Raw genomic sequence first — 13,677 nt, 5'->3', positions numbered from 1 at the left:
CAGCTATGTCTGATATTCTTATTGTGTCCTGGACAGTGTATATCTCTATAGTACCCATATGCAGGAGACACCCAAAGTGAGACCATTTTAATAATGAAAAATACAAATTAAGTTTGTATATAATTTATATTGCAGTTTCAGTGGATTATGTAGATTGCTAACTATACACATATTAGAGGTGGGAATCTTGTTTTGTGCTACAAGTAATATAGTTGCTAGTCATTGGATATTGGGTGCCTAATCCATTTGTCATTAATGTAGGTTATGTCTGCAAAGGGTTTAAGTCAAGCACACTCATTCTAGAGCAGGGCTCAGGCAATGACTGGCTCATTCTGCATTGTGGCATTAAACACCTATTTAGCAACAATAATTTGTGTAATTTATTTGTGTAACATTAATTTCTCATTTTCAGTGTTTAGACTCATGGGTGTTTGTTTTTTCAGATTAATAAATACCAGGGCCCAGCCAGGATAAGAATATCTTTAGTCACCAAGGATTCCCCTCATAAACCACACCCCCATGAATTGGTTGGGAAGGATTGTATGGATGGCTATTATGAAGCAGACTTATCCGCAGACCGTAATATTCACAGGTAACTATAGTTAATGCATTGGGAATTCTGGGATACCATATCCGGGTAACAAATACATGCTAGGTGGTGTATCATTTCTCTATCGGTATTAGTAGCGCATGTACATATGTAAGAATGTTTGTCATGCCAAGCTGGCTCGCTCTACTAGACAAGTCATGATCTATAAAAAAAAATTTCATTAACTAATTTCATTATCATTTTTTTTAATTTCTTTTTTAAGACATGATGAGTCCACGGATCATCTTAATTACTAATGGGATATTCACCTCCTGGTCGGCAGGAGGAGGCAAAGAGCACCACAGCAGAGCTATTAAATAGCTCCTCCCTTCCCTCCCACTCCAGTCATTCTCTTTGCCTACGTTAGTGATAGGAAGAGGTAAAGTGAGGTGTTAGTATAGATTCTTCTATCAAGAGTTTATTATTTTTAAAGTAGTGCCAGATTGTGCTGCTTTGTCCTAGGGTGAAGCCGTAGTCCATATCAGTCTCTACAGTAGAGCTTTTGGTGGCTTTAGAGCAATGGGAACTTGTGGGACATAATTCTCACTGCGCCTCCCATAAATTTCTTGCTGCCCTGATCCTTCAGTCTGAGATATTGATTGACTCAGCATTTTATTTCTTTCATGTAATTAGCAAGAGTCCATGAGCTAGTGACGTATGGGATATACATTCCTACCAGGAGGGGCAAAGTTTCCCAAACCTCAAAATGCCTACAAATACACCCCTCACCACACCCACAAATCAGTTTTACAAACTTTGCCTCCTATGGAGGTGGTGAAGTAAGTTTGTGCTAGATTCTACGTTGATATGCGCTCCGCAGCAGGTTGGAGCCCAGTTTTCCTCTCAGCATGCAGTGAATGTCAGAGGGATGTGAGGAGAGTATTGCCTGTTTGAATTCAATGATCTCCTTCTACGGGGTCTATTTCATAGGTTCTCTGTTATCGGTCGTAGAGATTCATCTCTTACCTCCCTTTTCAGATCGACTATATACTCTTATATATATATATATATATATATATCATTATATCATTTCCTCTGCTGATTTTCGTTTCAGTGCTGGTTTGGCTTTCTACAAACATGTAGATGAGTGTCCTGGGGTAAGTAAGTCTTATTTTCTGTGACACTCTAAGCTATGGTTGGGCACTTTTTTAATAAAGTTCTAAATATATGTATTCAAACATTTATTTGCCTTGACTCAGGATGTTCAACATTCCTTATTTTCAGACAGTCAGTTTCATATTTGGGATAATGCATTTGAATCAATCATTTTTCTTACCTTAAAAATTTGACTTTTTTTCCCTGTGGGCTGTTAGGCTCGCGGGGGCTGAAAATGCTTCATTTTATTGCGTCATTTTTGGCGCGGACTTTTTTGGCGCAAATTTTTTTTTCTGTTTCCGGCGTCATACATGTCGCCGGAAGTTGCGTCATTTTTGACGTTCTTTTGCGCAAAAAATGTCGGCGTTCCGGACGTGGCGTCATTTTTTGGCGCCAAAAGCATTTAGGCGCCAAATAATGTGGGCGTCTTATTTGGCGCTAAAAAAATATGGGCGTCGCTTTTGTCTCCACATTATTTAAATCTCATTTTTCTTTGCTTCTGGTTGCTAGAAGCTTGTTCCTTGGCATTTTTTCCCATTCCTGAAACTGTCATTTAAGGAATTTAATCAATTTTGCTTTATATGTTGTTTTTTCTCTTACATATTGCAAGATGTCTCACGTTGCATCTGAGTCAGAAGATACTTCAGGAAAATCGCTGTCTGGTGCTGGAACTACCAAAGCTAAGTGTATCTGCTGTAAACTTTTGGTAGCTGTTCCTCCAGCTGTTTGTATTAATTGTCATGACAAACTTGTTAATGCAGATAATATTTCCTTTAGTAATGTACCATTACCTGTTGCAGTTCCATCAACATCTAATGTTCAGAGTGTTCCTGATAACATAAGAGATTTTGTTTCTGAATCCATCAAGAAGGCTATGTCTGTTATTCCTCCTTCTAGTAAACATAAAAAATCTTTTAAAACTTCTCTTTATACAGATGAATTTTTAAATGAACATCATTCTGATTCTAATGACTCTTCTGGTTCAGAGGATTCTGTCTCAGAGGTTGATGCTGATAAATCTTCATATTTATTTAAAATGGAATTTATTCGTTCTTTACTTAAAGAAGTACTAATTGCTTTAGAAATTGAGGATTCTGGTCCTCTTGATACTAAATCTAAACGTTTAGATAAGGTCTTTAAATCTCCTGTGGTTATTCCAGAAGTTTTTCCTGTTCCTGGTGCTATTTCTGAAGTAATTTCCAGAGAATGGAATAATTTGGGTAATTCATTTACTCCTTCTAAACGTTTTAAGCAATTATATCCTGTGCCATCTGACAGATTAGAATTTTGGGACAAAATCCCTAAAGTTGATGGGGCTATTTCTACCTTTGCTAAACGTACTACTATTCCTACGTCAGATGGTACTTCGTTTAAGGATCCTTTAGATAGGAAAATTGAATCCTTTCTAAGAAAAGCTTATCTGTGTTCAGGTAATCTTCTTAGACCTGCTATATCATTGGCTGATGTTGCTGCAGCTTCAACTTTTTTGTTGGAAACTTTAGCGCAACAAGTAACAGATCATGATTCTCATAATATTATTCTTCTTCTTCAACATGCTAATAATTTTATCTGTGATGCCATTTTTGATATTATCAGAGTTGATGTCAGGTTTATGTCTCTAGCTATTTTAGCTAGAAGAGCTTTATGGCTTAAAACTTGGAATGCTGATATGTCTTCTAAATCAACTCTACTTTCCATTTCTTTCCAGGGTAACAAATTATTTGGTTCTTAGTTGGATTCTATTATCTCAACTGTTACTGGTGGGAAAGGAACTTTTTTACCACAGGATAAAAAAATCTAAGGGTAAAAACAGGGCTAATAATCGTTTTCGTTCCTTTCGTTTCAACAAAGAACAAAAGCCTGATCCTTCATCCTCGGGAGCAGTTTCAGTTTGGAAACCATCTCCAGTCTGGAATAAATCCAAGCCTTCTAGAAAAGCAAAGCCAGCTTCTAAGTCCACATGAAGGTGCGACCCTCATTCCAGCTCAGCTGGTAGGGGGCAGGTTACGTTTTTTCAAAGAAATTTGGATCAATTCTGTTCACAATCTTTGGATTCAGAACATTGTTTCAGAAGGGTACAGAATTGGTTTCAAGATAAGACCTCCTGCAAAGAGATTTTTTCTTTCCCGTGTCCCAGTAAATCCAGTGAAAGCTCAAGCATTTCTGAAATGTGTTTCAGATCTAGAGTTGGCTGGAGTAATTATGCCAGTTCCAGTTCTGGAACAGGGGCTGGGGTTTTATTCGAATCTCTTCATTGTACCAAAGAAGGAGAATTCCTTCAGACCAGTTCTGGATCTAAAAATATTGAATCGTTATGTAAGGATACCAACGTTCAAAATGGTAACTGTAAGGACTATCTTGCCTTTTATTCAGCAAGGGCATTATATGTCCACAATAGATTTACAGGATGCATATCTGCATATTCCGATTCATCCAGATCATTATCAGTTCCTGAGGTTCTCTTTCCTGGACAAGCATTACCAGTTTGTGGCTCTGCCGTTTGGCCTAGCTACAGCTCCAAGAATTTTTTCAAAGGTTCTCGGTGCCCTTCTGTCTGTAATCAGAGAACAGGGTATTGTGGTATTTCCTTATTTGGACGATATCTTGGTACTTGCTCAGTCTTCACATTTAGCAGAATCTCATACGAATCGACTTGTGTTGTTTCTTCAAGATCATGGTTGGAGGATCAATTCACTAAAAAGTTCATTGATTCCTCAGACAAGGGTAACCTTTCTGGGTTTCCAGATAGATTCAGTGTCCATGACTCTGTCTTTGACAGACAAGAGACGTCTAAAATTGATTTCAGCTTGTCGAAACCTTCAGTCACAATCATTCCCTTCGGTAGGTAGCCTTATGCATGGAAATTCTAGGTCTTATGACTGCTGCATCGGACGCGATCCCCTTTGCTCGTTTTCACATGCGACCTCTTCAGCTCTGTATGCTGAATCATTGGTGCAGGGATTACACAAAGATATCTCAATATCTTTAAAACCGATTGTACGACACTCTCTAACGTGGTGGACAGATCACCATCGTTTAATTCAGGGGGCTTCTTTTGTTTTTCCGACCTGGACTGTAATTTCAACAGATGCAAGTCTTACAGGTTGGGGAGCTGTGTGGGGATCTCTGACGGCACAAGGAGTTTGGGAATCTCAGGAGGTGAGATTACCGATCAATATTTTGGAACTCCGTGCAATTTTCAGAGCTCTTCAGTCTTGGCCTCTTCTGAAGAGAGAATCGTTCATTTGTTTTCAGACAGACAATGTCACAACTGTGGCATACATCAATCATCAAGGAGGGACTCACAGTCCTTTGGCTATGAAAGAAGTATCTTGAATTCTGCTTTGGGCGGAATCCAGCTCCTGTCTAATCTCTGCGGTTCATATCCCAGGTATAGACAATTGGGAAGCGGATTATCTCAGTCGCCAAACGTTGCATCCGGGCGAATGGTCTATTTACCCAGAGGTATTTCTTCAGATTGTTCAAATGTGGGAACTTCCAGAAATAGATCTGATGGTGTCTCATCTAAACAAGAAACTTCCCAGGTATCTGTCCAGATCCCGGGATCCTCAGGCGGAGGCAGTGGATGCATTATCACTTCCTTGGAAGTATCATCCTGCCTATATCTTTCCGCCTCTAGTTCTTCTTCCAAGAGTAATCTCCAAGATTCTGAAGGAATGCTCGTTTGTTCTGCTGGTAGCTCCGGCATGGCCTCACAGGTTTTGGTATGCGGATCTTGTCCGGATGGCCTCTTGCCATCCGTGGACTCTTCCGTTAAGACCAGACCTTCTGTCGCAAGGTCCTTTTTTCCATCAGGATCTCAAATCCTTAAATTTAAAGGTATGGAGATTGAACGCTTGATTCTTGGTCAAAGAGGTTTCTCTGACTCTGTGATTAATACTATGTTACAGGCTCGTAAATCTGTATCTAGAGAGATATATTATAGAGTCTGGAAGACTTATATTTTTTGGTATCTTTCTCATCATTTTTCTTGGCATTCTTTTAGAATTCCGAGAATTTTACAGTTTCTTCAGGATGGTTTAGATAAAGGTTTGTCCGCAAGTTCTTTGAAAGGACAAATCTCTGCTCTTTCTGTTCTTTTTCACAGAAAGATTGCTAATCTTCCTGATATTCATTGTTTTGTACAAGCTTTGGTTCGTTTAAAACCTGTCATTAAGTCAATTTCTCCTCCTTGGAGTTTGAATTTGGTTCTGGGGGCTCTTCAAGCTCCTCCTTTTGAACCCATGCATTCATTGGACATTTAATTACTTTCTTGGAAAGTTTTGTTCCTTTTGGCGATCTCTTCTGCCAGAAGAGTCTCTGAATTATCTGCTCTTTCTTGTGAGTCTCCTTTTCTGATTTTTCATCAGGATAAGGCGGTGTTGCGAACTTCTTATGAATTTTTACCTAAGGTTGTGAATTCCAACAACATTAGTAGAGAAATTGTGGTTCCCTCATTATGTCCTAATCCTAAGAATTCTAAGGAGAAATCGTTGCATTCTTTGGATGTTGTTAGAGCTTTGAAATATTATGTTGAAGCTACTAAGTCTTTCCGTAAGACTTCTAGTCTATTTGTTATCTTTTCTGGTTCTAGAAAAGGCCAGAAAGCTTCTGCCATTTCTTTGGCATCTTGGTTGAAATCTTTAATTCATCATGCCTATGTTGAGTCGGGTAAAACTCCGCCTCAAAGGATTACAGCTCATTCTACTAGGTCAGTTTCTACTTCCTGGGCGTTTAGGAATGAAGCTTCGGTTGATCAGATTTGCAAAGCAGCAACTTGGTCCTCTTTGCATACTTTTACTAAATTCTACCATTTTGATGTATTTTCTTCTTCTGAAGCAGTTTTTGGTAGAAAAGTACTTCAGGCAGCGGTTTCAGTTTGAATCTTCTGTTTATGTTTTTCATTAAACTTTATTTTGGGTGTGGATTATTTTCAGCAGGAATTGGCTGTCTTTATTTTATCCCTCCCTCTCTAGTGACTCTTGCGTGGAAAGATCCACATCTTGGGTAGTCATTATCCCATACGTCACTAGCTCATGGACTCTTGCTAATTACATGAAAGAAAACATAATTTATGTAAGAACTTACCTGATAAATTAATTTCTTTCATATTAGCAAGAGTCCATGAGGCCCACCCTTTTTTGTGGTGGTTATGATTTTTTTGTATAAAGCACAATTATTCCAATTCCTTATTTTATATGCTTTCACACTTTTTTCTTATCACCCCACTTCTTGGCTATTCGTTAAACTGATTTGTGGGTGTGGTGAGGGGTGTATTTGTAGGCATTTTGAGGTTTGGGAAACTTTGCCCCTCCTGGTAGGAATGTATATCCCATACGTCACTAGCTCATGGACTCTTGCTAATATGAAAGAAATGAATTTATCATGTAAGTTCTTACATAAATTATGTTTTTCCTCAGGTCGATGTGAGGGACAGGACCTCTCAAGCCTGAGAGCTGCCTTGCTGCCAGGCAGAATTCAAGGTAAGTGCTACCTTAAGTTTCTGGGTATAAGGACTCAGAATTTTTCAATGAGCACATACTAGGACATAAGGGGCTCTTAAGAAAATAGTTCTTTATGTGGGGACATAATACGTTTTTTCCTATGGGAAAGATAATTGGGCAGTGTATGGACCAGGGCACTGGGGCTGGAGGAAGCTGTATGTTTATTCTGACATTTTTAAGAGTATGAGTGTACATTAATGGCTCCGGTGGTTTCACAGCACATAATGTATGGCGACTAAGTCACGCCCACGATGGACAGTCCTTCCGGTTTTGGCGCCATTCCGTAGCACTTAAGTTCAGAGACAGTGCGCATAGAGGATTGACCGGTCTGTTCTAGAGTCGTATGGGAGAAAATCATGCGTTACTAGTGCAGACACAGTGTTTTTTTGTATCATTGGGTTGTCAGACATTTTCAAGTAGAGTCGTACTGAAGAGTGAGAGAGACAGTTTTGGGCCTTAATGATCTTCTGTCAGGAGCACTTCAGCAGAGTGCAGAGGTTAGTTTGTTGTTTGGGCAAGTTAATCTTTTTGGTAGTACAAAAGCAAAATGTTAAACTGTCATTTTGCTGCAAAAATAAAAGAACCGTTTTAGATTTAAAGAGGCAGTAACCGTTTTTTATAATTGTGCTTTGTTTTGACGCCAATGTGGAACCACCAATCCCTCTCTGTCCTTCATGTATTCAAAGGACTTTAAGTTATAGGAATAAGATTTTTTTCAGAGCCAGTCTCCTCTAAGGCAGATGTTGTCCAAGAGTCAATTTATGCCGCAACTTTCTCCCCAAACCTCCCAAATTTTACCGCCCTCACAAGTAGTGCCGCTATAGTCCCTTCGGGGATTTCATTACAAGACATAGCTTCCCATATATCCAACTATTTCTGATGCCCTGTCTGCCTTTCCAGTGTTGCAGAGCAAACGTAAGAGAAAAGCCAGACATTCAGTAAGCAAGGTATCGGACACAATTTTCGCAATTTCAGAAGTATCCTCCCAACAACCTGAAGAGGAGGGTACTGCAGTAGCTTCTGAAGGAGAAATTTCAGATTCAGAGGGTTTATTACCTCTGACAGACTCGGAGGTGTGGTATCTTTCAGATTTAAACTGGATCACCTTCGTCTCTTACTCAGGGAGGTTTTGGTTTCCTTGGACGATAGTGACTCCACAGTGGTGGTTGTCTCTCAGAAGTCTAGTAAACTGGACAGATATTTTGAGGTTCCTTCCTATACAGATGTATTTCCAGTCCCTAAAAGAGCTACTGAAATTATTGCTAAGGAGTGGGAGAGACCGGGCATCCCTTTTTCTCCCTCTCCTGTTTTTAAGAAAATGTTTCCAATAGCCGACTCTGTTAAAGGACCAGTCAACACAGTAGATTTGCATAATCAACAAATGCAAGATAACAAGACAATGCAATAGCACTTAGTCTGAACTTCAAATGAGTAGTAGATTTTTTTTCTGACAATGTTAAAAGTTGTCTTTTTTCCACTCCCCCTGTACCATGTGACAGCCATCAGCCAATTACAAATGCATACACGTATCATGTGACAGCCAACAGCCATTCACAAATGCATACACACTTATTCTTGCACATGCTCAGTAGGAGCTGGTGACTCGACATGTTTAAATATAGAAAGACTGTGCACATTTTGTTAATGGAAGTAAATTGGAAAGTTGTTTAAAATGGCATGCTCTATCTGAATAATGAAAGTTTAGCTTTGATTGAGTGTCCCTTTAAGGAGGCTTGGAAAACTGTTCCTAAGGTAGGAGCAGTTTCTACCTTAGCTAAAAGAACTGCTATTCCCATAGAGGATAGTTGTGCTTTCAAAGACCCAATGGATAAGAAGTTAGAGGGGTTACTCAAGAAGATTTATGTACACCAGGGTCTGCAGTGGCAACCGGCTGTGTGCATTGCCACTGTCACTAGTGTGGCGGCATATTGGTTTGATGCACTGTCTGAGGCCCTCAGGACTGAGACTTCTTTGGATGAGATCCAAGATAGGATAAAGGCTCTTAAGCTAGCTAATGCCTTTATTTCTGACACTTCCCTTCAAGTTATCAAATTGGGAGCGAAGATATCGAGTTTCTCTATCTTGGCCCGCAGAGCCTTATGGTTAAAGCCTTGGTCTGTGGATGTGTCATCTAAGTCTAAACTTCTAGCTATTCTTTACAAGGGGAAGACTTTGTTCGGACCTGATCTGAAGGAGATTATTTCTGATATCACGGGAGGTAAGGGTCATCTTCTCCCATAAGACAAGAGAAATAAACAAAAGGGACGACAAAGCAATTTTCGTTCCTTTCAAAATTTCAAAGGAAACTCTTCTTCTTCCTCCTCTAAGCAGGAACAGTCGAAACCTACATGGAGACCTAGCCAGTCTTGGAACAAAGGAAAGGAGTCCAAGAAGCCAGTTAGTGATTCCAAGACAGCATGAAGGGCATGCCTCCGATCCAGGACCAGATGGTAGGGCAGACTTTCCTTCTTCGTTCAAGCCTGGGTTTGGGATGTCCAGGATCCCTGGGCAATAGAAATAGTGTCTCCGGGATACAAACTGGAGTTCAAGGTTTTTCCTCCCAGAGGCAGATTTCTACTTTCAAGATTATCTGCAGACCAGACAAAGAGAGAGGCGTTCTTACACTGTGTAGGAGACCTCTCCGCTCTGGGAGTGATTGTTCCTGTTCCAATTCAGGAACAGGGACTGGGGTTTTATTCCAATCTGTTTGTGGTTCCCAAAAAACAGGGAAGTTTCAGACCAATTGTAGACCTCAAGAGTCTAAACAAGTTTCTCAGGGTACCGTCCTTCAAGATGGAAACAATTCGTTCCATCCTTTCATTGATCCAGAAGGGTCAATTTATGACAACAGTGGATTTAAAGGACGCGTATCTACATGTTCCCATTCACAGGGATCATCACAAGTTCTTAAGGTTTGCCTTTCTGGACAAACACTACCAGTTTGTGGCTCTTCCTTTCGGTCTTGCAACAGCCCCAGAATCTTCACAAAGGTTCTGAGATCTCTGTTGGTGGTGCTTCGATCAAAAGGCATTGCAGTGATGCCTTATCTGGACGACATTCTAGTTCAGGTGCCATCCTTCCAGCTAGCAAGATCTCACGCGGACTTGGTGTTGTCCCTCCTAAGATCCCACGGATGGAAGGTAAATTTAGAAAAGAGTTCCTTAGTTCCAAACACAAGGTTAACTTTCTTAGGAACCATAATAGACTCTCTGTCTATGAAGATTTTTCTGACAGAAGTCAGGAAATTAAAGATTATCGATATTAGCTCTTCAGTCCACTCCTCGACCATCAGTGGCTCAGTGCATGGAGTTAATCAGGCTGATGGTCGCGACAATGGACATCATCCGTGTGCTCGCTTCCATCTCAGAGCTCTGCAGTTGAACATGGTGAGACAATGGAACGGAGATTATTCGGACTTGTCCCCTCGACTTCTTCTGGAGCAGGAGACAAGGGACTATCTACAATGGTGGTTGTCTCTGGATCATCTCTCCCAGGGAACATGCTTTCGCAGACCATCTTGGGTGATTGTGGCAACAGATGCCAGCCTTCTAGGGTGGGGAGCAGTCTGGGGCTCTCTAAAGGCTCAGGGAATATGAACTTGGGCAGAGTCTGTTTTACTCACAAACATTCTGGAACTGAGAGTGATCTACAATGCTCTTCTGGCCTGGCCCCAGTTAGCCTCGGTACAATTTATCATGTTCCAGTCGGACAACATAACGTCGGTGGCCTACATCAATCATCAGGGAGGAACGAGGAGTTCCTTGGTGATGACAGAGATATCCAAAGTAATTCAGTGGGCGGAGGCCCATTCTTGCTGTCTGTCGGCGATCCACATCCCGGGGGTGGACAACTGGGAAGTGGATTTTCTGAGCAGGCAGATCTTTCATCTGGGGGAGTGGGAACTCCATCCGGAAGTGTTCTCCAGCCTGATTCTCAAGTGGGGTCAGCCGGAATTAGATCTCATGGCATCACGGCAAAATGCCAAACTCCCGAGATACGGGTCGAGATCCAGGGACCCTCAGGCGGAACTGATGGATGCTCTGGCGGCCCCTTGGACCTTCAATCTAGCATACCTGTTTCCTCCGTTTGCTCTTCTTCCTCAAGTAATTGCTCAAATCAAACAGGAAAGGGCCTCGGTGATCCTCATAGCACCGGCCTAGCCGCGCAAGATTTGGTATGCAGATCTGGTGGAGATATCTCCACCACCTTGGAGACTTCCGTTGAGGAAAGACCTGATTCAGGGGCCCTTCCTTCACCCAAATCTAGTTTCTCTGAAGCTGACTGCTTGGAGATTGAACACTTAATTTTATCCAAGCGGGGATTTTCTGACTGTTATAGAGACCATGATTCAGGCTTGTAAAACTGTTACTAGAAATATTTACCATAAGATTTGGCGTAAATATCTCTATTGGTGTGAATCCAAGGGCTACTCATGGAGTAGAGTTAGGATTCCCAGAATTTTGTCCTTTCTTCAAGAGGGTTTGGAGACAGGTTTATTGTCAAGTTCTCTAAAGGGGCAAATCTCGGCTTTATCTATTTTGTTACACAAACGTCTGGAGGATGTTCCAGATGTTCAATCGTTCTGTCAGGCCTTGGTCAGGATCAGGCCTGTGTTCAAACCAGTTACTCCTCCATGGAGTCTCAATTTAGTTCTCCAAGTTCTTCAAGGGGCTCCGTTTGAGCATATGCATTCCTTAGGTATTAAGTTGTTATCTTGGAAAGTTTTCTTTCTTGTTGCTATTTCTTCTGCTCGGAGAGTGTCAGAGCTCTTGGCATTACAGTATGAGTCTCCTTATCTTATTTTCCATTCAGATAAGGTAGTTTTGCGTACGAAATTAGGATTTCTTCCTAAGGTTGTTTCTGATTGAAACATTAATCAGGAGATTGTTGTTCCTTCCTTGTGTCCTAATCCTTCTTCTCAGAAGGAAAGACTTCTGCACAATTTGGATGTGGTCCGTGCTTTAAAGTTTTACCTGCAGGCGACTAAGGACTTTCGTCAGTCGTCTTCTTTGTGGTTTTCTCAGGAAAACGCAAGGGAACGAAAGCTACGGCTACTTCTCTTTCTTTTTGTCTGAAGAGTATCGTACATTTTGCATATGAGACTGCTGGACAGCAGCCTTCCGAGAGAGTTATGGCTTATTCCACGAGGGCTGTTGCTTCCTCATGGGCATATGAAAATGAAGCTTCTGTGGAACAGATTTGCAAGGCTTCAACTTGGTCCTCTTCACACTTTTTCAAGATTCCACAAATTTGACACACTTGCCTCGGCTGAGGCTGCTTTTGTTAGAAAGGTTCTTCAAGCAGTGGTGCCTTCCATTTAGGTTCCATGTCTTGTCCTTCCCGTATCATCTGTGTACTCTAGCTTGGGTATTGAATCCCATTAGTAATTAGGATGATCCGTGGACTCATCGTGTCTTAAAAAAGAAAATTTATGCTTACCTGATATATTTTTCTTTTTTGACACGATGAGTCCACGGCCCTTTAGACACCTCTGCTCTTTGGCTTTTTCTTTCTCTTCCTAACTTCGGTCGAATGACTGGAGTTGGAGGGAAGGTAGGAGCTATTTAACAGCTCTGCTGTGGTGCTCTTTGCCGCCTCCTGCTGACCAGGAGGTGAATATCCCATTAGTAATTAAGATGATCCGTGGACTCATCGTGTCACAAAAGAAATAAATTTATCAGGTAAGCAGAAATTTTCTTTTTTTTTTGTTCTGCAGTTTCCAGAACTTGGGCATTCAGTGTGTAAAGAAGAGGGAAGTAGAAGAGGCCATCAAACATAGGATAAGGACAAACAATAACCCATTTAATGGTAATGTTACGGCCACTGGCCTTCCTCCATGGTCTTTACATCTCATTTCCTCCAGTTTTTCTTTAACTCCATCTCTCATTTGCCTAAATGTCAGATCTGGTTTTATCCCAAACTTAGCGTTTTTTGCTTTCTTCTTTTCAGTGCCAATGGAGGATCTAAAGTATGAATATGATCTGAATACAGTTTGTCTTTGCTTCCAAGTCTTCATTCGAGACCCGAGTGGGAACCACTTTATGCCATTACCGTTGATGGTGTCACAGCCCATCTATGACAACAGTAAGGGGATCCGGATAGCTTTCTCCATGTGCTTGATAAATACCAAGTGACGGAGTCCCCATTCTAAAAAAAAAATTCTTCTTGCTCTTAACCCTTTGGGGTCTTCTCATATGTTAGTATGTCAATCCCTAGCACAGAAATAAGTGTACCTGGCACTTAAGGTCCATGTTTATGGGGTAACGTGCTGAAATAGGAAAAAGCAGCATGTTCTGAAGCACATTTATTAGCAGTGACTCGTGTGTTCGAAGATAAAGCGAGTGTTAGTACAGATTAAAAATGCATCTGTGACATACAAGCTGCAGTTTTAATATAAAATGTGGCACACAAATGTACTATCTAGCATTTGTAAATAGAATGTGCATGGGTCGTGAAAAGAAAATTGCCTTTTTTTTTTTTCTTTCTTTC

General features: G+C 40.9%; 1 protein-coding gene across 1 annotated transcript in view; it reads left to right on the top strand.

Moving 5' to 3' along the window:
* Positions 1-13,677, top strand: part of RELA (RELA proto-oncogene, NF-kB subunit) — a 210,643-nt gene that overhangs the window by 132,688 nt on the left and 64,278 nt on the right. The window contains exons 4-6 of the mRNA XM_053720012.1: positions 444-592; positions 12,905-12,996; positions 13,138-13,272. Of these exons, the coding sequence (XP_053575987.1) occupies positions 444-592; positions 12,905-12,996; positions 13,138-13,272 (376 nt within the window). The remainder of the gene's footprint in view (positions 1-443; positions 593-12,904; positions 12,997-13,137; positions 13,273-13,677) is intronic.

The sequence above is a fragment of the Bombina bombina genome, chromosome 7, assembly GCF_027579735.1.
Source record: "Bombina bombina isolate aBomBom1 chromosome 7, aBomBom1.pri, whole genome shotgun sequence".
Classification (NCBI taxonomy): Eukaryota; Metazoa; Chordata; class Amphibia; order Anura; family Bombinatoridae; genus Bombina; species Bombina bombina.
The sequence above is the reverse complement of the archived record's forward strand: the minus strand, read 5'-3'. Positions and strand labels throughout refer to the sequence as shown.